General features: G+C 42.2%; 1 protein-coding gene across 2 annotated transcripts; it reads left to right on the plus strand.

The window, feature by feature from the left end:
• The first annotated feature begins 1415 nt into the window (after nt 1-1415).
• Nucleotides 1416-9346, plus strand: GFI1B (growth factor independent 1B transcriptional repressor). 2 transcript variants are annotated; one of them, XM_036748050.1, is made up of 6 exons: nt 1416-1521; nt 3920-4048; nt 5550-5812; nt 7562-7699; nt 8195-8459; nt 9168-9346. In XM_036748050.1, exons 1-6 carry the CDS (start codon nt 1416-1418, stop codon nt 9344-9346), a joined length of 1080 nt encoding a protein of 359 aa, XP_036603945.1. The 2 variants fall into 2 exon arrangements, with proteins under 2 accessions (XP_036603945.1, XP_036603946.1); XM_036748051.1 differs by having other exon boundaries at nt 1416-1515; nt 3923-4048.
• The last annotated feature ends 13611 nt before the right edge of the window (nt 9347-22957 follow it).

Genomic DNA, 22957 nt, shown 5'->3' on the forward strand with positions numbered 1-22957 from the left:
TTGGAACTCAAATCAATCTTGATTCCAGGCTCCCTACTCTAGGCACTTGAGTACCAGCTGGCAAGGAGTATCTGAGATGCAAATGAGTATTGCAGGCATAGCTTATGTTTCATCATAGAGGTGTGATCCTTCTTGAAATACAAAGAAGGAATGCTAAGTACAGTTTGTACAGTGTTTTTCCTGTTACCTTTTTTTTTTGCGCACAGTAGGCACTTAATAAATGAGTGCTAAATTGATAGAATGGAATCATTTATTGCCAGCTTTTGTGGTAGCAGGTTTATACACCCAGCTTGCTCAGTCTCTGGATCCGCTTAAGGGAATTAAAAGGTGTTAATGGAATGTGAAATTGGGTGGTGACCTAGTAGCTGAAAAGAGACAATGGCAACCCAACCCACAAAGGCAGGAAGTATGAGGATTTACCATGTTTTTAAAGGAGACCCCCAGCAAGCAGTGAAGGAAGAGCTCTAGAGAGGCTGGAGGCAGAGTAGAGGAGGCTGAGGAAGCAAGAAGCAGGGAAGACTGGGGAGCCAGGCGAGGGAGAAGGCAGGAGGCAGGAGGCAGGAGAGACAGAGGACAGAAGACAGAGGGGAGAGAGGAGGTGTAGGGGAGGCAAGAAGTGGGAGAGGAAGGGGGAATGGAGGCTGAAGAAGCAGAAGAGGCAAGAGGCTGACTGCTCCAGAATAATTTCTAAAAGGAATAGCTGGAGGTCAGGGCTCCTGGTGAGAGCTAGTCTCTAGTTGTCCTTGCTACAGACTCTAAGTCTAAGGCCTCCCAGTCAGAGAAGGTTGGGCTGGGAGATGAGAGATTAGACTGGAAGCACATTTTCTGTGGCTGTTTTCCCCTTTAAAAAATGGGAATCCTTGTCTCTTCCCTCCTCCTTTACCCTTGTGGAGAAAGGAATACAGATCAGTCAAGATTATTGTGGGAGGAAAATACCAGCTCTGATTTCACAATATGGCTGTTGTCTCATGTGATAACTATTCAATTTTGAAGGGCAATGTGGTATAGAGGGAAGGTTTGAAACCCTCACCTCTGATCATTTTAAAAAATGGGAGTGGCATGGTTTGCCCTACCTAACTCAGATTTTGGTGAGGAAAGATTACAAAGTGCTGTATTAATGCAAGTCCTCCAGGAAGAGGTGGTGGAAAAGGAAAAGATTGCCATTTTTCTTGCTAATTTTGAAAGGAGCCCTGGATCTGGAGTAAGAATATGGGTTCAAGTCACAGCTCTGCCACTTATTACCTTTGCTTGGGCAAGTCACATAAATCCTTAGTCACAGGGTTTCCTCAGTTGTAAAATTAAGATGACAAAATTTGCTCGACTCATTTTCCTAGGATTATTATAATGAATGTGATTTAAAAGCATTACAAAAGTGTGTTGTTGTCTTTATTTCAGCTCCGGAAAGGTGATTAAAAATGCCTCGTTCCTTCCTGGTCAAGAGTAAAAAGGCACACACTTACCATAAGCCTCGTGCCCAGCATGATGATCTACTTTGGGCTTACATCCCCCCCTCAGGTGAGCCAGATCCTTCTTTTGGGACCTCTTGAGTATATACTAGAGTTCATTGCTAAGTTCAAAGGAGAAAGAAAAAGCCATAGCCTCACACATTTCCTTCCTTTCTTGATCCCTAAGCTTTACGTTCATCAGTCTTTCAAAATCCTAACACCCAGGAATAATGGAAGCCTTGAGATTCCATCTGCTCTGGAAACCTTTCTAGAATTTTGAGGGAGTGGCATTGTGGAAAGCACATGCTAAAGATGGAGTCAGAGGCCCTGGGGTTTAAATACCTAGCTTTGCTACTTATTATTTATATGGATCTCTGGATCTATTTCCTTAGCTGTAAAAGGAGTTGGGTTGGATGGCCTCTGAGGTCCCTTATGGCTCTAACCAAATGATCCTAAATTGAGAGGATGTCCATCGATTAGGAATTGGCTGAACAACTACATAAATGTGATAGAATACTATTGTGCTACAAGAAACGAGGATGAGGATAGTTTCAGAGAAACGTGAGAAGATTTGTATGAACTGAAGCAGAATCAACTGAGCAGAACCCGAACAATTTATACAATGACAACAGGATTGTAAAGACAAACAAATTTGAAAGACTCACCAATGATCAATTTCGGTGCCAGGGGAGTCATGATGAAACATGCTACTCACCTCCTGATAAAGTGGTAAGAGACTCAAGAGAATGAAACTTTTTTTGGACTTGGCTAATTTGGGAATTTTTTTTTGCATGAATATACATTTTAACAGGGGTTTTGTTTTTCTTTCACATTGGAAGGCTGAGGGGATGAGGGAGAATAGGCAGATTTTTGCTGATTGAAAAAAAATTTAAAAATTTATGATCTTGGTCAGAATGCAGTACTAGCTGCTAGCTGTAGGGTCCTTGGCGAGTAGTGAGATCCTTAGCTGATCTCTATTTTAATTTCTTTGTGGCAGTCTCTGTTGTCTCCCTTTTTTGATGCTTTGGTAAAGCATCAGGCAAAGAGGCAAAAGCGCCTTTAGAGGACCCTTGCCCAGGAGAAAGGGAGAAGAAAAGAAAAAGCTTGTATCTATACCTGCTAGGAAATATATGAATTCAATTACAATGCTCCCTGCTGTTTACAAAGTAAAATTCAGCCTCTTGTGCCCGGCATTCAAGGCCATCCATAATCTGGTGTCAGCTTGTTTTTTCAGTCTTATTTTATACTATTCATAAGAGGAAGTGTGATACCTTGAAAGAATGTACACATTTGGAGGTAGAACATCTGGCTTTGAATTTCCATTTTGCAATTTATCTGTGGGACCAGAGGAAGCCCACTTTAATCTCTCCAAGACTCAGTTTCCTCATCTGTAAAGTGAGGGAGTTGGTTTACATCAGAGGTGTCAAATCAAACCGCCAGGCCATATTGCTTAGAACCAGATTGAAATGTAATTGGGAAATATTTAACAAAATAAATAAAAATACAATAAAACATAGATAATGCTAATGTGTAGTTTTCTTAATCAGTAGGCAGCTAGCAAGGATCCTTATGTACAATTCAGTGTGCCTGTTTCTATTTGAGTTTGACACTACTGATATAGAAGACTTAAGTTCTGTTCCAGCTCTAAATTTTTGATTGTGCTCTGGTCACACTAGATTGCTCCTCCTCTCCATCCTGAATAAACCCTGTGCTCTCCCTACCCCTTACCCTCACCTTAGCTAAAGGCATCATTCCCTGTGGCCGTATGTTTTTCCCCTATCCTTCCCTATTTAATTTGTATTGAATTTTGATTTTAAAAATCCATGTCAAAGCCACCAACCTCCTTCCTTATCATCCTTGTGACTTTGAAATTCACATGAACCCTTGGATGTACCTCTATATGCCTCATGTTCCCCAAACTACACCCTGAGTGCCATAACACTGGGATGTCATCTTATCTCACTCTATGCATCCCTTAGCTCCTAATAGAGAGCTCTACAAACAATAGGTGTTGGTTGAATGAATCAATTTGTTGCTAATTAAACAATTATTAAGCACCTGGGGAAGGCACAACTTTTAAATATGAAATGGTCTCTGCTCTCAGGGAGCTTATATTCCAGTGGGGAGGTGTGACATACACAGGTTAACATACAATAATACATAAAATAAAATGATAAGTGCCTTAGGGAGTCACAAAACAAAATGTTTTCCATAAGGTTGGGGGATGGTGCTGGTATTTGTAAATGTTCCCAACTAAAGAGACAAAGGAAGGCTTCCTGGAGGAGGTGGTGTTGGGAAGTTGGAATTTCAATCCCAAGCTCCCAGTTCCCCCTCTCTTCAGGGCAGAGGACAATGGATTGCTGTTATGGATGGTTTCTTCCCTTATATTTCCTCCTGAGTTCACCCCCTTGGAAGGGAATTGCAGATGTGATTGTCTCCAGGGGATGGTAACTCTCAAAGTGCTTCTTGCCCTGCAGTTACCACTAACCAGGTCCTGGGGGGCACCACAACCTTCAATAGCCCAAACCAATGTCCAGAATGGGATGACTCCAAAGGAAATCATAACAAGGACCAGTGTCTGACCGGGACAACATCAGTTCCAGGTACTTTTTTAAGGCCCCCTTCCCAATCCCTCAGGGAAAACCAAGGTTAATTTACTTTATTGGCACCCTGCAGCCAAAGAGAGTGGGAAGAAGCGGGGAGTGTGGCGGAAAGGTCGTACTCCTTCCTGGAAGGTTGAATAACTAACCAGAAAGTGCTTATTCTAAAGCAGGGCTGTCCAAAATACAGCCTGCGGGCTGCATGCAGCCTACAGGGCGATTTTATGTGGCCTGCCTGTGGGCTTTAATTTTCACGAGCAGAAAAAATAAAATAACAATTTGCATGGAATGCGTATTAGATTTTTTAATTCCATCACTAATAAATAATTTTGTTGATGTTAATTTTCCTTGGTGTGTTTAAGCGGTATTACTGACGGAACACATCGCACGGAATTTTCAATCGATCTGTGGGATGCGTTCCGTCTGTACGATGTAGACTAGTCAGCATGCAACTATCTTTGTACTGTTGTGTTGTCGCTTTGTTGTTTTTGTATTTGCTTTTGCGCTGCCCGCCTTCAACTGTCGTCATATTGATGACGCGCATTCCCCCACTTTCTGTTAGTGCACTGTATTTTTTATTCTGGGTGCAGCCTTCGGACAATTATTTTATTTTAATGCGGCCCTAAGATAACGTAAGGTTGGATAGCACCGTTCTAAAGAATGACAGACCCAAGAGGGGCAGTGGTCTTGGATTTCTGGAAGGCTGAGGGAACAAGAGAGTTAAAAGTCATAGAACTGGCCTAGTCCAAAGCAAGGCAGAGGCTGAGATGTGGGCTAGATTGCTGTTGTCATTTGTCCTTTGTTCTCAAAGAGGAAGAATAGAGGAGAAAGTGTGACAGAGAATCAATTCCTTCTAGGCAACTTTCTGCCGGAGGCCTTTGCTGGTTCCTAGCTGCTAGTCCCTTCCATATTGAGATTACCTTCCATTGACTCTGTGTTTCGTATATGTACCTCATTATTTAAATGTTGTCTCCCTCACCAAAAGGTGCGCTCCTTGAGAGCAGGGACCTCCATTGCCTTTCCCTGTGGCCCTAGCACTTGGTACAATCCCTGAAGGTTAGAATAGGAGAGACTGGACCTGTGCTTTCACCTCCCTTGGCCAATGCGAGTAGACACCTCTTTGAAACTTAGAGAGAGTTGCTTGGGGGTAGTGAAAGGGTAAGTGACTTGCCCAGCTTCACCCAGTTAGCATGTGTCAGAGCTAGGTCTTGAAGCCAGGTTTTCTTGATTTCAAGGCCAGCTGTTTAGCAACTACTCCATGCTTCCTCATATGAAGCACATAGTTAGCTTTTATTAAATGCTTGTTGACCAAGATGCATCCCAATGACCAAGATGATTACTCAAGACAGGGCATTGGCTACCCGGCAGAGGTAGGCTTTGGTTAGGGCTGAGGGTGGATGGGTTACTACTGTGTTTTTTCTTTAGGCTCAGTATCTTGCTTACTCAGTAGGGGAGCTATGCAGTAGTTTCTGTACTCATGTTCCTCCTCCATCCACACCCCCAGAGACTTCCATCTTGACTCTCCAGGCCAAGGACCATGGCTTATCCTCTGCCTCACCCCCCTACTACAAACCCAGCTTCTCTTGGGATGCCTTCTCTTCCCCTTATGGCTATGGACAGATTACCTCCACCATGCAATCTGCCTTCCTAGAGAACTCAGTAAGCTTGTATGGCAGCTCACTGGTGCCCAGCTCTGACCCACCCTTGGACTACAGTCTACATTACTCCCCTGGCATGGAAGCCTATCACTGTGTCAAATGCAATAAGGTAAGTCATCAGAGGAAACAGAAGAGATGCACTTTGGATGTCATCTCAGAGCAGGTTATCTGGTCTTTCTGTCCTCTACTATGCCTACCTTATCCTTTACTGTCATAGGATGTCCCTGAATTACCTGGTCTTGATTTTGAATTGGGGGACCGTGGAGCTATGATGGGAATCAAATAACTATGGGATTTTAGAGGACCTAAGAACATAAAATCTAGGCTATCAGAGTGGAGGGGGAAAACCTTAGAATGTGAAACATAGAATGTCAGAACTGGGAAGGACCTTAAAATAGGTAATATTAGAGATGGAAGGAACCTTACATCCTAAGTCACAGGTTCTTAACATTTTTAGTGACCCTAACCTTGAAAGTCTGGTGAAGCCTAAGGACCCCTTCTCAGAATAATGTTTTTAAATACACCCCCCCCCAAAAGCCACATAGGAATACAAAGGAAACCAATTATGTTGAGACAGTCATCAAAATATTAAAAAAATAAGTTCAGGAATCCAAGTTAAGAACCTTGCCTCAGGTTGTTCATGCCTTTATTTCATAGATGAAGAAAAAAAGGTACAGAGGGGTTATGTGACTTGCCTGACAACATCACACCATCAGTTCATCCTAGAGTAAAGATTCAAACCCAGTTTTCTGACTATCAGTCTAGAGAGGAAGGGAGGGAGGGAGGGAGGGAGGAGGGAGGGAAAGAAGGGAGGAAGGAAGGAAGAGAAGGAAGGAAGGAAGAAAGAGCGAGGGACAAAGGAACGAACGCATGATGGAGGCAAAGAAGGGAGGAAGGAAGGAAGAGAAGGAAGGAAGGAAGAAAGAAAGGGAGGGAAGGAAGAAAAGAAGGAAGGAAGGGAGGGAGGGAAGAAAGAAAGAAAGAAAAAAGAAAAAGAAAGAGAGGGAAGGAAGAAATTTTTGTGAATATCATTTATTTATAGATCACACCTATATTCTTCTCTCCCTGCTCCCTCCCAGGGAACAGTAGAATGAAAGAGAGAAAAAGAAGCAGTTCAATAAAATCAACTAATTCGTTAAAGAAGGCTGTTATTATCATTGCTCCCCAGACATAGTCCCTCATCTCTATAAAGAAAAGGGTGGGGGCAGGGTGTTTTCGTCTTTTCTTTTGGAGCAAACCTGATTATTGTAATTTCCAAGTATTTATTTTCTATTTTGTGGTTATTTTTCCATTTTCATTGCATTCTTTATGTATACTGCTTTTCTAATTGTGCTTATTTCACCTTCTATCACTTAATGATAATGATAGCTAACATTACTATGAGCCAGGCACTGTGTTACATACTTTACAATTATCATCTCATTTGATCCTCACAACAACTCTGGGAGCTAGGGGCTGTTATGATCCTCATTGTACAGATGCAGAAACTGAGGCAAACAGAGGTTAAGTGACTTGCACAGGGTCACATAGCTAGGAAGTATCTGCAGCTACATTTGAACTACCTGTCTTCCTGACCCTAGGCTCAGCTCTTTATGCACTGGGGCACCTAGCTGCCATGAAGACTGTTGAAGTCTTGATATGTTTCTTTAAATTCAGTCCAGGGCCCTTCTCACTGCTTCCATGGAGAAATAGAACTGAATAATCTTGGCTGCCCAAGGCTCTAACCTTTTTTTACTCTTATCAAACCCATTAGACTAGTACTTCAGTGCAACTCTGTAGTGGAAGGATCAGCCCTTAGAGGAAGTGCCTTAGCCCTCACCCACTGTCTTCTCTTTCCCCCATTCCTGCCTCCCTGCAGGTATTTCCTACCCCCCATGGGCTGGAGGTTCATGTCCGGAGAACCCACAGTGGGACTCGACCCTTCGCTTGTGAAGTTTGTGGCAAAACATTTGGCCACTCAGTCAGCCTTGAGCAGCACGCTCATATACACTCCCAGGTAGGTAGTTTGCAATGGGAAGAAGAAGAAGAGAGCAAGAATTTTTCTTCTTTCCTTCTCCAATCTTCCCCGTCCTAAGAAACAACTCAGAGTAGTGGGAGACAAGAAGAGGAGACAAGACAGATGGGGAGTCTTCTCCTATACCCACACCTCAGCCATCTTCGTTTCTATTATCCACCTCAATTTGTTAGCTTTCTACCAACAACACATCTCCCTTTCCCTCCCCCCAACCCCCAAACAGAAAGCCGGGACACACCACAGATGGCAAAACTCCAGGCATTGGTCTGAGCTGCCAAGACCTCAGGGTAGATTCTAGAAATCCTCAAAATCAATAAAAATAAGCAGGGCATACATACAGCAAATACTGTCAGAATGTTTGCTTATAACCCAGTGACATCCCTTCCCCTCTACCCTATGAAGATAGAAATGGGGACCCTTATCTCCTAGGTCCCCGGTGTTCTCAAAGTCATCCCAATTGAGTCTCCTGTTCCTCAGGGGATCCCAGCTGGGTCCAGTCCTGCTCCAACGTTCACAATAAATGACCCTGAGGTCCCACCTGCACCTGACCCCCCCGGGCCCCGTTTCCTCCGGCAGGAGAGGAGCTTTGAATGTAAGATGTGTGGCAAAGCTTTCAAGCGCTCCTCCACCCTGTCCACCCATCTCCTCATCCATTCGGACACACGGCCTTACCCCTGCCAGTACTGCGGCAAGCGCTTCCACCAGAAGTCGGACATGAAGAAGCATACCTACATCCACACTGGTAAGCTAAGCGCACCTACACAAATGCCAAAACCCAAAGGGGTTCAGTTCTCCATGTTCTAGGGGTAGGATTATCTGTGGGGTTTGCTTCACCCCAGACAATATTCTACTTCACTCAAGAATGTTTCTGGACCTGACATTCTTGTGTGAGGATGTGTACTCAAAAGGGTACAACCTTTGATTTACGTTGGCCTCAGCCAAGCCACCTTGGAAGATCAAACTGGTTGAAAAGAAGAACCAAAGTAATTATCCTGACTTCATCAATACCATTGCTCCTCAGCCTGAGCTCTGAAAGAGAGGCTAAGTCCTAAGAATAGGGGTAGAAAGGCTAAAGATCAAGGAGAATTCAGTAATCTAGGAAGACCTAGAGATAGCAGTGCCTAGGCTTTATTAAGTTTCCTAAAACTACCCCTTTCAACTTTTCTTTTTTTAACATTTCAGTCTGTATTCAGACGCCATCAGTTCTTTCTCTGGACGTGGATAACATTTTTCATTATAAATCTTCAGAGTTGTCTTGGATCATTGTATTGCTGAGAATAGCTAAGTCCTTCACAGCTGATCATCTTATAATGTTGCTGTTACTTTGTAAAGAGCACATTTCACTTTGCATCAGTCATGCAAGTCTTCCCAGGTTTTTCTGAGAGCATCCTGCTCATCATTTCTTATAGTACAATAGTATTCCATCATAATCACTTTTTTTTTCTTGCAGGAGAGAAACCTCACAAGTGTCAGGTGTGTGGGAAGGCTTTCAGCCAGAGCTCCAACCTGATCACTCACAGTCGCAAACACACGGGCTTCAAACCCTTTAGCTGTGAGCTCTGTGCCAAGGGCTTCCAGCGCAAGGTAGACCTCCGGCGCCACCGGGAAAGCCAGCACAGCCTCAAATGAATGATGCTTCTTCATTTCAAACCCCAGCTGGCCAGGATCTCCCCTGCTGAACCTCAGGGAGGTTGGATGCCTCTGCACTTTGGGTTCTTCCAGTGTTGAAGATGTTTCAGAAGAAAAGAGCACATATAGAATGGGAACCAGGTTACTTGGACTATAGTCTGAGCTCTACCATTCACTCTATCTCTTTGGACCTCAGTTTCCTCATCTGTAAAATGAAGGGATTGGGTTAGGTAGTTACTAAAATGCTATTTTGGCCCTCATTTTCTAGAGCAGTTTCCATAATCTGAACTTGAACTGGATCTGGTTTACTTCAGAGAGATAGAGATAGAGTGAGCCAGAGATTGGAAGAGAGGCAGGGGGGAAAGCCCTGCTATCCTTTCTTTGGCTGCTAATTCATTCATTCATTCAACTAACATTTATTGAGTGTATTGTATGTGTAAGGCTCTGTGATGGGAGCTGTTGAGGTAGTTTGGTCTTGATTTTTATATTCTTTTTTCCAAAGAGATAATGTGGCTCCTTAGCTCTAGGAAGCACAAGAGACCGGTCCCAGCTGGTGCAGTTCTCCATTAGGAGACAGAACCATGTCCTTCCAGCAGCAACTTCTGTGTTCTGTACTCCGTCATTTCTGGCATTGTAAAATAAAACACAAACTTAAAGTATGTGATCTCTAGGGTCTTTGTATTTCTTGCCTTTGTAGAGTTTCTCCTTTTGCTAAGGGCTTAATATGAGAGATATCCTGGGATCCTCGTTCTTAAAGAGTTGACAACTCAGCTCCCTAGATTCCTTCCATACTTTGCTTCACTTTACCACCTGTATTCTCAGTCTTCGTTCCTCTTCTACCACGACCCTGAAGACCTGTTATTTCTCAGAGAATGCATCCTAAGATTGTACTCCTTTGAAGTCTGAAGATCACTCTCTACCCCCACTCCCACCCCCACCTGTGGCTATCAACTGGCATTTCAGGGCACTAAGCATGGTAAGGCCAAATATGTCTGGTGCCTTCCTCAATCATAAACACAAATCTGGAGCCAGGCAGACAATGGGACTCTGAAGGATATTTCCATTCTTATCTATGATTTGCATGGGATGGCATTCCTGAGTCTCTTGCCCTTACAGTTCCAGACTCTGTGTGCTTCTGAATCAGACCATGCTAGGTTGGAAGCTGTGAGTGGATTCTCTGACTACAAGCCTGGAGGTGACTACTCAAAGAAAGGGAGAAATGAAACTTGTAGCATTAATTTCCAGGATCATCGCTGATCCTCCTCACTGATTGAATGTTGCTTCCTAGGGTCCTCTGCAGCTAAGGTCTGGGCTAAGAAATCTCTTCAGTACAGATACTTTCTTCAATTGCACAGTCCTCAAGTCTGGATCAATCTTGGGGATCTAAAGAGAGCGAGTTTGAAGCTGAGACTCTGAACATAATGGACCCTGTTATAGGGGATGATGTGAAGGATGGGTTGGATTTCAACAGATGAGAGACAGAGAATATTCCAGAGGAAAGGAATAGCACGATCCAAAGCATGGAGATAGAGAGTTAAGGTCATGTTTGGGGAACAAGGAGTAGGTCAGCTTGAGTGGAATGTTCCCCATCTTAGATGACACGTTAATTTGATTAATTAATTCATGCTTTGTTAATAGGAGAAGGCCAGATTGAGATCTTGAGGGCATTCCCTGTTCTCCAAGAGTCTCTTGGAAACGACGGCCCCATCTTTGCTGTTTAACTCTGAAGTAACTATTCAGGTCAAGTAGGAGCATTAGGATGAACACACATTGTAAGTTAGGGGGAGGGGATATTTAAGAAAAGATGTTACTTGGGCTCTGAAAAGAAAAAGACAGAACAAAGACTTCTGATTTTGACTTGGATTATAGTTCCCACTGGCTAAATAACTATGATTTGATGTTGATTTGTTTTGATTCTTTGGGAGAATCTATCTCCCCCCCCCCACCGCCCCATGAATTCCAATCTCTAAGCTTTAGAGCCCCAACCACAAAGCTCTAGGATTCATTAAATCATGGGCTGATTGACTTAACTTTGATCAAGAAAACACTTACTATGTGTAAAGTACTGGGTAGGTTGAACTGAATACACTAGGAGGTAGGTTGAGATACAATGGTTCCATAAGACATGGTCCATCCCCTTACGGAGCTTATAGTCTAGTAAGATCTTGGACAGAGTAGAAAGACAAATTAATCTTTGCTCCCCAGATCTAAAGAAATTAGTAGTGCACATTTGAGGCATATAATATTTGGATAGCTCCCAAAGCTCTTAACTATTCTCTTCTCAGTGTTAAGAAGACTATCAAAATCCCTTTTATCCCTGACTTTGGTCCTGCCCTGTGAAACCTGATTTAATTAGACTTTCCTTGGAGAGTGTGACCTCATAGAGACCCACCTGGTCCCTCTTTCCCAACATGCAAATTCTTTCAAGTTTGCTCTACTCTGAGACTGTTCCGGCCCCCCTTCTTTCCCTGCTCCTCCCCCCACCCCCTTGGTGGAGGGTCAATGGAAGAACCAGATAACCCTAAAACCCAATCTCAACTAACCTCAGAGGATGAAGAAAGAGTTCCTTGTCAGTCTTTCTCCTTAGAACCCAAGCTCTCTCCCCTTTGCCCCTCCTTAAAAAAAAAAAATTCCTTTGTGGCAGTAGCAACAAAAGCCCTGATATTGGTTCAGTTTTGTTTAACAAATAAGAGACATGCAAAGTAGATCTCTGCTTACTGAGCCAGAGAAGGAAGATTGTGTGTGTGTGTGTGTGTGTGTGTGTCTAGAAAAGAGATTGTATTGTATACCCTCCTAATGGCACCACTTGGTGTCCTAGAGACCCCAGCCCTATCTTGAACATAGACAAAAGGTGTTCTGACTCACTATCATCCATGGCAGAAAAATGACCAACAGCCACATTCTCATCTCGTTTATCATTTTCATTTTTCATCTAGAATCTTTTCCCTTTTAAGTCTAAGCAGAAGGGACCTCAGCTGTCAGAGTCAATCCTGAGGGAAGTTGGGAATCAGGGTAAAACCACAAAAGTGTGTCATGCCATCCTCTCTCCACACCACTCTCCTCACCAAAGGCAACGTAGTATTTCCAGGTGAAATCTAGTTAAAGTGACTATCAAGGGAAGCCCTGAGAGGGGAGAGAAGAGCTGACAGATTTTGGTACAGATTCAGAGATGTGTGTAGAAAGCCACCCAAGAAGATCTGGGTTTGCTCTGACATTTACAAGTGCAGTGATCATGGACAAATCATTGCACCCTTTTGAGCTTAAGTTTTCTCATCTATAGAATGAGAGGATTCTACTAGATGCCCTCTAAAGTCTTCTAAAAGTCTGTAGTTAAGGAAGTTATCTGTAAGCCTTCACATACTTTAGAAATGTGAGTTATTGTTCCTACCAAGCAAATAGCCTATAACATATACTTGGGTTTTTGATGGTGGCATTTCTAAGATGTCTATTAGCTCTGAATCGATGATCTTATACCATCTGGGCTCATCCTCCCAACTTTCACTGGACTAGAAGATTAGGTTCCCCAGAGAGTACAATGATTATTGCCTCCCTCAAGATTCCAGGGGTAATCCCTATGGATTGAGTTTTTTATTACTGTGACAAATGATCCCTCATTTGGTATGTTCCCCAATATTGAACAGTTGGCACTCATTAGTTTTTACAAAGGGATATATAGAGACTGAGAAGGTATAGCAGTAGTTACAAAATAATTCCCTGTAGGTACACTCTCCCCTTACATACACAAAAGGTCCCTGGAACTGGACCTGGAAAGAGTGGACCCCGGTCCAGGGAATGAGTGGAAAGAGTGAGCTCAGACTTAAACGACAAAGGCTATGAAGCATACATGTGGGCCGAAGGGTACTTCATGACTCCTGGCCCAGGCATCCTTTTCTTCCTTTTCATAGTCTCCACTAAATTCACTTCTGAGTGAGGTATTACTGATGCCTGAGTTGCTGTCTTTGCCAGGTACGATATCTCAGCTGATGGGTCAATCCCTTTCTGGGCTGGGCCTGGCACATCACTCAGTTCTGTATGCTGGCTCCACACCAAGCTGGACTTCTATTGCTACCAGTTCTGCTTGTTAAGGTCTCTCCCAGTCTCACCATTTACCTGAGCACCCATTCTCTGAACACTTATTCCCATAAAATCAGGAAATAATATATAAATATAAAGAACATAAATATAAATATAAAGAATATAAATATATAAATATAAAAAATATATAAATATAAATGTAAAGAATATAAAGAACAAAAGAAACACAGGTGCTATAAATTCATGGACACACTGTGGCAGGGTGGGAGATGGGACAGCTACTGTCCCTTCCCCCACCCACCAGCAGTTCTTGACTTGCTTAGTCAACTGGCATTCATTACGTTCCTACTATATGCCAAGTAAGTGCTAGGGTTATAGAGAAAGGCAAAAGACAGTCCCTGCCCTCAAGGGGCTTACAGTCTAACGAAAGAGACAACACACAAAGAACAAGGTATAAACAAGGAATGTAAGAGATAAATTAGGGATAATCAGCAGAAGGAAGGCGCTAACATTAAGGAGCAATAGGAAATGCTTCATGAAGAAGATGAGACTTTAGCTGAGACTTGAGGGAAGACAAGGGAACAAGGAAGTGGAGATAACAAGAGAAGTAGTTCCAGGGATAGGGGACAGCAAGTGAAAACTCCTAGGTTTGGGAGATGGGGTATTGTATGCTGAAGAACTGCAAGGAGGAAAGTGTTACTGAGTGTGTAGGAGGGGAGGGGAGGGGCAGGGTGTATGTGTAAAAAGATTGGAAAGTTAGGAAGGAGCAGAGTTAAAGAGGACTAAAAAAACCCACAACCTCCCTTCCCCCAGTGGATTTTATAGTTAATTCTGTAGGCAATAGGGAACTACTGGGAAATGATTGAAATGGGGAGAGAGATCCATGAAGCATCTAGTTCGAAATGTCCAATATGAATTTGGAGACATGAGATTTGAGCAAAGGAGAGACTGATATTAAAGACAGACAAACCCAAGAATCATCTGCACAGAGATGATAGCTGAATCCATGGGTATGGGTGAGATCACCAAGTGAAATAGTATGGGGGGAGAGGAGAAGAAGACCCAGGACTAAACCTTGGGGAACACTCAAGGTTAATCAGAGAGATCAGATCAAAGTACTCCAATAGGAGTTCCAGAGACAGCCCTGCTAGCTGTGAAAAAATCCTAACCCTTGAGGACTTAGGGGCAGGAGGAAGAGGAGAGAAATCAAAAGACCCCATTTGAATAAGGGAGAAAACCCAGGTACTGAGGAAAGTTAGATATACCAAAGGACTTCAGTAATATTGCTAGTAAGTTACAAACAGCTTCTCTTCCTACTTATGTGTATTAGCGGGACTGTAGTGTCACAGTATCTCAGAGCAAGAGGTCAGAGATAATTTAATATAACTCATACTCGGATGGGACTCTTCTCCACAACATCCTGGAAAGTGGTCATCTAGCCTTTGTTTGGGGAGCTAAGTGGTGCAGTGGATAGAGCACCAGGCCTGGAGTCAGGAAGACTCACCTCCCTGAGTTCAAATTCAGCCTCAGATGCTTCCTGGCTGTGTGACCCTGTTTGCCTCAGTTTCCTCATCTGTAAAATGAGCTGGAGAAGGAAATGGAAAACCACTCCAGTATCTTTGCCAAGAAAACCCTGAATGGTCATGAAGAGTCAGACATGACTGAAAAAACTGAACAACGATAAGCCTCCATTCACCAGTCTATCTTATTTTTAGATAGCTCTTATGGTTAGTATGTTTTTCTTTATATCCAGATAAAATATGTCTCTCTGCAATGTCCATCCATTACTCTAGGTTCTCATTATGGAAGTCGAGCAGAGCAAATGTAATCTTATATTCCTTACTTCGGTCTTTTGTTTGTTACTCATCCATTTTTCAAACGTTCGTTTTTGTGTGATGGTGATCAGGGCATTGAACCACTCCTATTTGACCCTCATCTTCCTACTGATTGGTCGCACAGATGGGTTTTTCAACATAAACACTCATTATACATTATAGGAAATAATATCAAAGGATCTCTAATTGTCTCTATATTTTTGATAGTTTTGAATCCCTAGTCAGAGATTGCTCTTCTAGAGTTAGATCTATCTTGATCTCTTCTTTGGCAATATTCCCTTCTCGGTTGATTCCTTCCTACAATGTTCCCAATAAATACAATCCCTATTAGCAACTGGCCAGGCTTAGCACTGTTTATAATAATGAAGTCAACAATTAAAACAAAGACAGGTAAATACACTTCCTCTTCCTCTACTCTATAACCAGAGGAAAAAGCTTCAGGCTCCCATAAAAAACTTTAAGGTTGGAAAGGAGATACAGGATTACTGCTTTGGGGGAGGGCGGAAGTACCAGCCTTTTAACCTGACACATCTTGAGACGGTTTTCTTCTTGTGCTGGCTGCCTACCTGGCATTAACAATAACCCACTTCTAGAGCATGTTAAGGGTTACAAAGAGCATCCCTAACCATAAACTTTTAGATTTTGGCCTGGAAGCAGTAGTGTGCTGGTAAATGTTTAACAGCCGGATCACCAGGAAAAATATGTAGGACACACTTTTAAATTTAACCTGCATTATTAACATTTTTTCCCATCACTTTCTTGTCTTGAAAATCAGCAAAACAATAGCTTGAGATATGCTTTGTAGCATTTCCCTATTATGGAGGGGTAAATGCTCACACTGAAAAATGACTATCCATTGGGTACAGAAGCTTTTTCAAGCTGGCTCTAGAACATCTCCAGAAACCCTGCATTTTACAGATGAGGAAACTGAGGCTCAAGAACTTGCTTTTGGTCACTCCGCTTATATCAGAGCCAAATGCAAACCCAAATCTCATTGTTGACTTCCAGAAATACCTCTGAGCCTGTATTACTGCCTCTGCCAATACATCTGCTCTCTCAGTTCTGCATGGCTTCTTATAGGACCCCTTTCTCCAGCTCCATATGGCTTTCAGTAGCTTCTCTCTCTCCAGCTCCATGTCGCTTCTGTTCATCTAACTCTTCTGTTTGTTCGGTTCTTCTCTGAGCCTTTCTTCTGAACTCGATGTACAGTACTGCCTTTGAAAAGTCATCTTGAGGCAGGGGTATGTATTCTGGAGCCATTGGGAACTAGCTTTTCAGGAAAGATTGTTCAGTTTTCAGCGCGAGCATTTATACTTTGGAAATCAGCAAATTCTATAAATCAGGGCTTGATTCCTTCTTTTGCTAATTGTCTAGATTTAAGAAAGAGATGAGGAAAATATTAATAAGTCAGATTCAACATAAAAGCTGCCATGTGTTTACATTTTCCTTCTGAAGCCTGATATTAAGCATTTAGCAGCACCCCCCTGAACCTGGGGTATCTTCATCCTTTTGTTCCTGTTTTGATTCACTCAGGAGACTAATTCAAACCTCAGAAAAGGATCATCTGGCTTGTTACTTGAATACATCATGCCTCTTTTCTGGGATCAGGTCAGGGAAAGATCTTCGTACACTTCCCCCCTACCCCCTACCCCTACCTTTATATTTCCTATAGTATCTAGCACAGTGGCAGCCACAGGGCAGACTCAGGCAGGGATCATAGTCTAGACAGGAAAATAAGAAACATACAAAACAAACTACTGAAATACAAGACAAAATGTGGTAAATGCATGAGAAGTACAAACCAAACCATGAGATTATAGAGGAAGGAGAGATCTTTTTGGCTGGGATAATCAGGGAAGACTTCCTGGAGAAGGCAGTACTTAAATTTTTTTTTTAATAATGGTTAGGAATTGGCTAACTGAAAACTAAAAATGAATGACATGAGTCACCAGACTATAGAAACTCACTAAGTTTCTCTCTTGATGACTCATTTTGATCCTCTGAGAACAATATATATGAAGTATAGAAAAGTGGGAGGAGGTATCCCTCCAAAAAACAGTACTTAGAAGTCAGTTAACCAAAAGTCAAATACAATTAAAATATAATAGGTGCTAAGTGGGTTTCAAGGGGCTCTGCCTGAGAGGCATTCCAACAAATGTGTGAGCATGACAGGCAATGGAAAGAAAACTAGAAACTGCAGCTAATAAGTGGCTGAGGCAGGATTTTCAGGTCTCCTGATTCTAAGACCAGGGTACCTTTCTACCTCTTGGAAAGAGGTGGCCAGAGCAAGAAAGGGAGTTTAAGGACTTGGTGTTAGCAATTCCCAGCAGAGAAAAGAGATAGCCAAGTACCTTTCCTTGTACTCAGTTTTGGAGAGAACAGCAGTAGTTTGTGCCTTTCACCCTTTTTTTCACCCAGGACCTGGCATCCTGGGGATGGGCCCAGGCTTCTTTATGGAATGCGTTTGCCTACTCTGTGCTGGAACTAAGAGCTTGGCAGTGCTCCTTGGTGGTCATCTGGAAAAGGAGGAACCGAAGCCCCAGGTTCAGGACAGTTGTAATCAGGGAGGGAGAGAAAAGAAGATGCGAGAAGGCTAACTCCCTGTGACCTAAGATAAGTCATTCACCTTGATGGAAATTGGTTTCCTCATTTATCAAAAAAGGGATAATGGATTAGATGATCTCTAGAGTCCTTTTGAGTGCTAACGCCTAGGATTTTTTGAACTTTAGCTGGGCCAGAGCACAATGGGGCAGGCAAAATCTGAGGAAGGGGAGTTGCTGAATGGTTTGTAGTCTCAGGTTTAGGCTGATAAGTTTATCAAACTGTGCCGGCTGCCAACTGTCAGCTTGGAGAAGGCAGGCAAGCCCGGGAAGGAAAACAGCTCCTGGGTACCTGATAGGAGCTTGTATGTGTTATCAGGGGCCTGGTGGGGCGAGAAAGACAGAGACAGAGACAGAGAGACAGAGACAGAAAGACACAGAGACAGAGAGACACACAGAGACAGAGACGCAGAGAACACTTTCCAACTTCTTCATTGGAGAAGCAGATAGACTGGCAGAAGAGGCAGTCTAAAGTTACTCTGTATGCTTCTCATTCCCCATCTCCTACATCTCTGTAGCTACTATAGAGATAGACTGCAAGCCAGCTGCTGCCTTCATTCTCAATCTAATCAGCACCTTTGGGGCCCAGTACAAAGGCCCTGACTGTTTTTCTCTCTCTTGCCAGCCTTAATTATGGATTCCATCTATTGAAAATGCCCCCATACTATTGAGACCTGAGAGGCAGGGATATTCTCAAGATGTCAGAGAAAAGAATACACAGAAGTCATGTAGGGGAAATCTATTTCATCCATGCCATCCTAGCCAATCTCAGCCAAATTGGGGGTGATGTGTGTGTGTGTGTGTGTGTGTGTGTGTGTGTGTGAAAGATGGGGTGTCTGTCCTCCTCTTAAAAAGGTGGTCACATCATATCACTAGACTCTTTTCCCCACTGTATTACAACCCTCAGAATCAAGACCTCTACATCCTGCTATTTCTTTACTCAGTAACCTTGAGTAAATCACTTTGTCTTTTTAAGCCTCAGTTTCGTCATCTGCAAAATAAACAAGCGCTGAACTAGATGATCTTCAGGGTTTCCAGTTCTCAATTCTATAACCCTATGATCTTCTTCATGCCTATACTAAATACCTCTGATATCAGGGCTTTCTGAGCCCTTTTCATCCACCTTTGGTGTCCACCTTTATCAAACTCTCACCTGGGGCTCCAAAGAGTTGTAGCATGTAGCATGTACAGCTGCCACACCCTGGTAAAACCATCCCAGCAAACTGGCTAACCCAGATTGAGGGTAACTGATCTGTCTCAAACCTGTCAGTGAGTTAGGAGGATTTCTACCCCAAGTGAAGTCTTTCCCTACCAGAATGGGTGGATGAGAATTTGTTCCAGGAGCACTTAGAGCTAGCTCGGTCAGACGACATCTAAGACACCAGGGTCATCCAGCGTACCCCAGGTCATCATCAGTTGTCTTGACTTTTGGCCTGCTACTGGATTTCTATGACTCTGGAAGAGAGAGTGAGGCTGATGACTTTGTGCAACTCTGCCTCACTTCAATCCAATTTACTGCAAGTCATAGATGTATGTATCTGTTTATACAGGGCATTTCAATAAAACATATCCATGTGCCAACTTTGATAATACAATTACACACAAAGATTTTATACTATTGTATAATAAAACCACTAGTTGGCTTTAATCAGAATTTGAATTGATTGTGATGCGAACTAGTTGTAGGACATCTAGAGAAGCCTCCTCACTTTTCTGAGCTTCAGATCCTTCATCTGTAAAATGTGGAAAAGACTTTTTGCATGCACTTACCTACTTCAGGGGGTTTTGTAAGTAAAGCACTTGGTAATGCTTAACATACTAGTTGTAGGAATCTGAGCTATTATTCAAGTCAACTCACCAAACTTTTAGTTTTTGTTTTTAATTTATTTTTTATTTTTAATTTACAACACTCAGTTCCACAAGTTTTTGAGTTCCAAATTTTCTCCCCCTCTTTCTCCTCCGCCCTCCCCTCCAAGACGGCATGTAATCCAATATAGGTTCTACATATACCTTCACATTAAACTTATTTTCACAATAGTCAAGTTGTAAAGAAGAATTATAACCCATGAAATGAACCATGAGAAAGATGAAAAAAAAAAACAAAAAAGAGAGAGCAAATAGTTTGCTTCAATCTGCATTCAGACTCCATAATTCTTTGTCTGGATGCGGATGGCTTTTTCCATCATGAGTTGGAGCTGTCTTAGAACCTTGTATTGCTGAGAAGAGCCAAGTCCATCAAAGTTAGTCATCACAGCTACTGTGTGTCTGTAATCGCGTATAATGCTCTCCTGGTTCTGCTCCCCTCACTCAGCATCAGATCATGTAAGTCTTTCCAGGTTATTATGAAGTCTGTGTACTCCTCATTTCTTATAGCAGAATAGCATTCCATTACATTCATATACCATAACTTCAACAAATTTATCTTAAGTTCCTACTGTGTGCCAGGCACAGGGGATACAAAAATAAAAATGAATGTTTTTCTCCTGATTCTAGGAGCTTATATTCTATTGGGGGGGATCCAAAAGTGGGGGTTACTAAGGAAATAAGCGTACATAAAGTGGGTGGTAATCATTGCAAGGGATAAAGAAAGTCAACTCAACAAGCATTTATTAAGCACTTACTATAAGCTAGACACAGTGCTTGGACACTGTGCTAGCTAGACACCACTTGGAATACACATACAAGCAGCAGAAAGATAGTCCCAACCCTCAAGGAGTTTACTGCAGGAAGACAATGTATTTACAAAAGCTGAAAAGTGGGGGAGGGGAGAGGGGAGAAAGCATGGTAGAGAAAGCAAGGGTGCAAGTAACCCAGAGAGGAATGAAGATATGACTGACCTAGATGTCCTCCTTAAAATGGAGGTTCTTGGAGGAACCAGTCAATCAGAGGAGGAGGCCACAGGGGTAGAGGCCACTTCCAGTGTGAGAAACCAGGGGGTAGAGTGAAATTCCAGGATGAAGAGATTTCTGTGTAGCCTGGACAGGAAGAAGAGTCTTTATGTATAGGAGTGGGCACCTGAGCTGCGCCTTGAAGGAATCTGGGAATTCTGTAAGGCACAGGGAAGGAGAGAATAAATTCCAGATGAGTGGGATATTTGTACAGACTCAAAGGTAGGATATGTTATATGCTGTAAAGGAAACAGCAGACCAGTTGGACAGGAGCAGAGAGTTCTTGAAAATGGTTAATTTGTAATAAGATTTTAAAGGTAGATGGAAACCATATTTTGGAAGGAATTTAATACTAGGTTGAGGATTGGGGGTGGGGCGGAGTGTTTGGAATATTGTTAAATAAGTGACATTCAAAATGTCAAAACTGTATCTGGTATTTGAATAACATAACTGGATTTTAAAGCCCCAAAGGAAAATGTTATTGAGGTACAAAGATATCAGAAGTATGGTTTTGAAGCTATACCAACAAAATCTGTAACCGTGTTAAAGTAATACAGTAAGTGACACAATTTGCCCTGATACTTATTACCCGAGAAACAAGACCGCCATTTCAATTAACATGTTAAGTGCCTTCCATGTATAGCATACTGTGGTGAGTGCAGAGGGACTTATTTCAATTTTCTGATGAATCTGTGAGCTCATATGGCGGTGATTGGAGGTGGTACTCTCTCCACAGATTCCTATTGCAAACCCTCCAGACCTCTTTCTATGCCATTCTGATCTATGTCTTCCTGTAAGCCCTTCATAGAGGATCTACCAACATGCTGAAAGACTTCCTCTGCTTCTTTTGCTATGTTATGGGTATTAGTGCAGCACTGAGGCTGTTCCTCCATTATCCCTCATTCTCTCTACATGACCAGTCCACCTCTTTTCCAGTCTTGCATATCTCACATGGGGGAGATAAAACAATGAAATGCAGTGTAGAAACAACTGCATATGTCAATCCATAGTAAGCAGATCCCAAAAAATGCATTGAAAAAAGAGGGAACTAGTCAATGTATGAGGGCATATAGGAAGACAGAATCTAATACCCAATTGGTAGCGTTCTAAACTTGAAAACCATTCAAATGCTATTGAGAATTTTGGAGTAAAGGTCATTGAATTATTTAGATTTTGACCCAGTGATCTTGCTGTTAATGAAGCATAAATAAACAAAACTTTTAATTTTATCTTTTATTTTAGATCACTTTCATTTCCGAATATCCTCCATCTATTCCTTACCCAGTAAGACATCCATTAGACTGTGAGTTCCTAGAAAGCAGGGAATTTTTTTTGTTTTTCTTTGTATTCCTAGTGCTTAACTTTGTGCCTAGTATAGAAGAGACTTAATAAATGCTAGTCAACTGACTGACTGGCTGACATTCCTTGAAAGAAAGAATAAAAAAAAATACAGCAGAATTAACTAACACGTCTATGGAATCTGACAACATATGCAGTATTCCACACTCATAGCTCCACCTCTGAAAAGAAAGGAGGGAGGCACATTTTTGCATTTCATCTATGAGGCTAAGCTTCAATAAGCATTTATAAAGCACCTATTATGTGCTATGCACATAATAGTTCCTGCTAGGTCTTGGGAGCAAATACAAAAATGAGGCAGTCTCTGTCCTTAAAAAGCTTACATTTAGTAGAATTGTAAATTGGTTTAACTATTTGAGAAAGCTATTTGGAATTAGGCAAGGGAAGAGACTAAAATATTCATATCCTTGGATCCAGAGACTCCACTTCTGCCATATACTCCAATAAGGTCAATGATAAAAAGAGAGGCCCCATTTATTCCAAAACACTTTTAGCAGCCCATTTTTTTGGCAGCAAAGAGCTCGAAACAAAGTAGATGCCAGTCAATTAGGGAACTGCAAAACAAATTATGGTACATAAACACAATGGGATATTACTCTGCTGTAAGAAACAATGCACATGATGAATTTGAAGAAGCCTGGAAAAACTCATTCAAAATGATGTAAAAGTCATATGACGGAACCAGGAAAACCAGCATACATCACTCTGATGTGACCTTGAGTCCTAAGAAGAGATGTGAGAAGACACCTCCCCCAATTCCTTTTTAGAAATATGTGTGGGATTGTGTCCATAATTTCAAATACTGAACATAATGTCAGACTTACAAAATGTTGTCAAACTTCTTTTCGCCTTTTTTGTATTATTATAAGTAATGGCTCTTTTGGAATGGGGGGA

This window comes from Trichosurus vulpecula, chromosome 3 (assembly GCF_011100635.1).
Source record: "Trichosurus vulpecula isolate mTriVul1 chromosome 3, mTriVul1.pri, whole genome shotgun sequence".
NCBI classification, from domain to species: domain Eukaryota; kingdom Metazoa; phylum Chordata; class Mammalia; order Diprotodontia; family Phalangeridae; genus Trichosurus; species Trichosurus vulpecula.

Excerpts from the sequence above, each read along its gene's own strand:
- GFI1B (XM_036748050.1), top strand. The coding sequence starts at position 1,416 with ATGCCTCGTTCCTTCCTGGTCAAGAGTAAAAAGGCACACACTTACCAT. Across the intron at positions 1,522-3,919 it reads CATCCCCCCCTCAGGTGAGC|CAGTTACCACTAACCAGGTC; the intron begins CAGATCCTTCTT and ends CTTCTTGCCCTG. Across the intron at positions 5,813-7,561 it reads ACTGTGTCAAATGCAATAAG|GTATTTCCTACCCCCCATGG; the intron begins GTAAGTCATCAG and ends GCCTCCCTGCAG.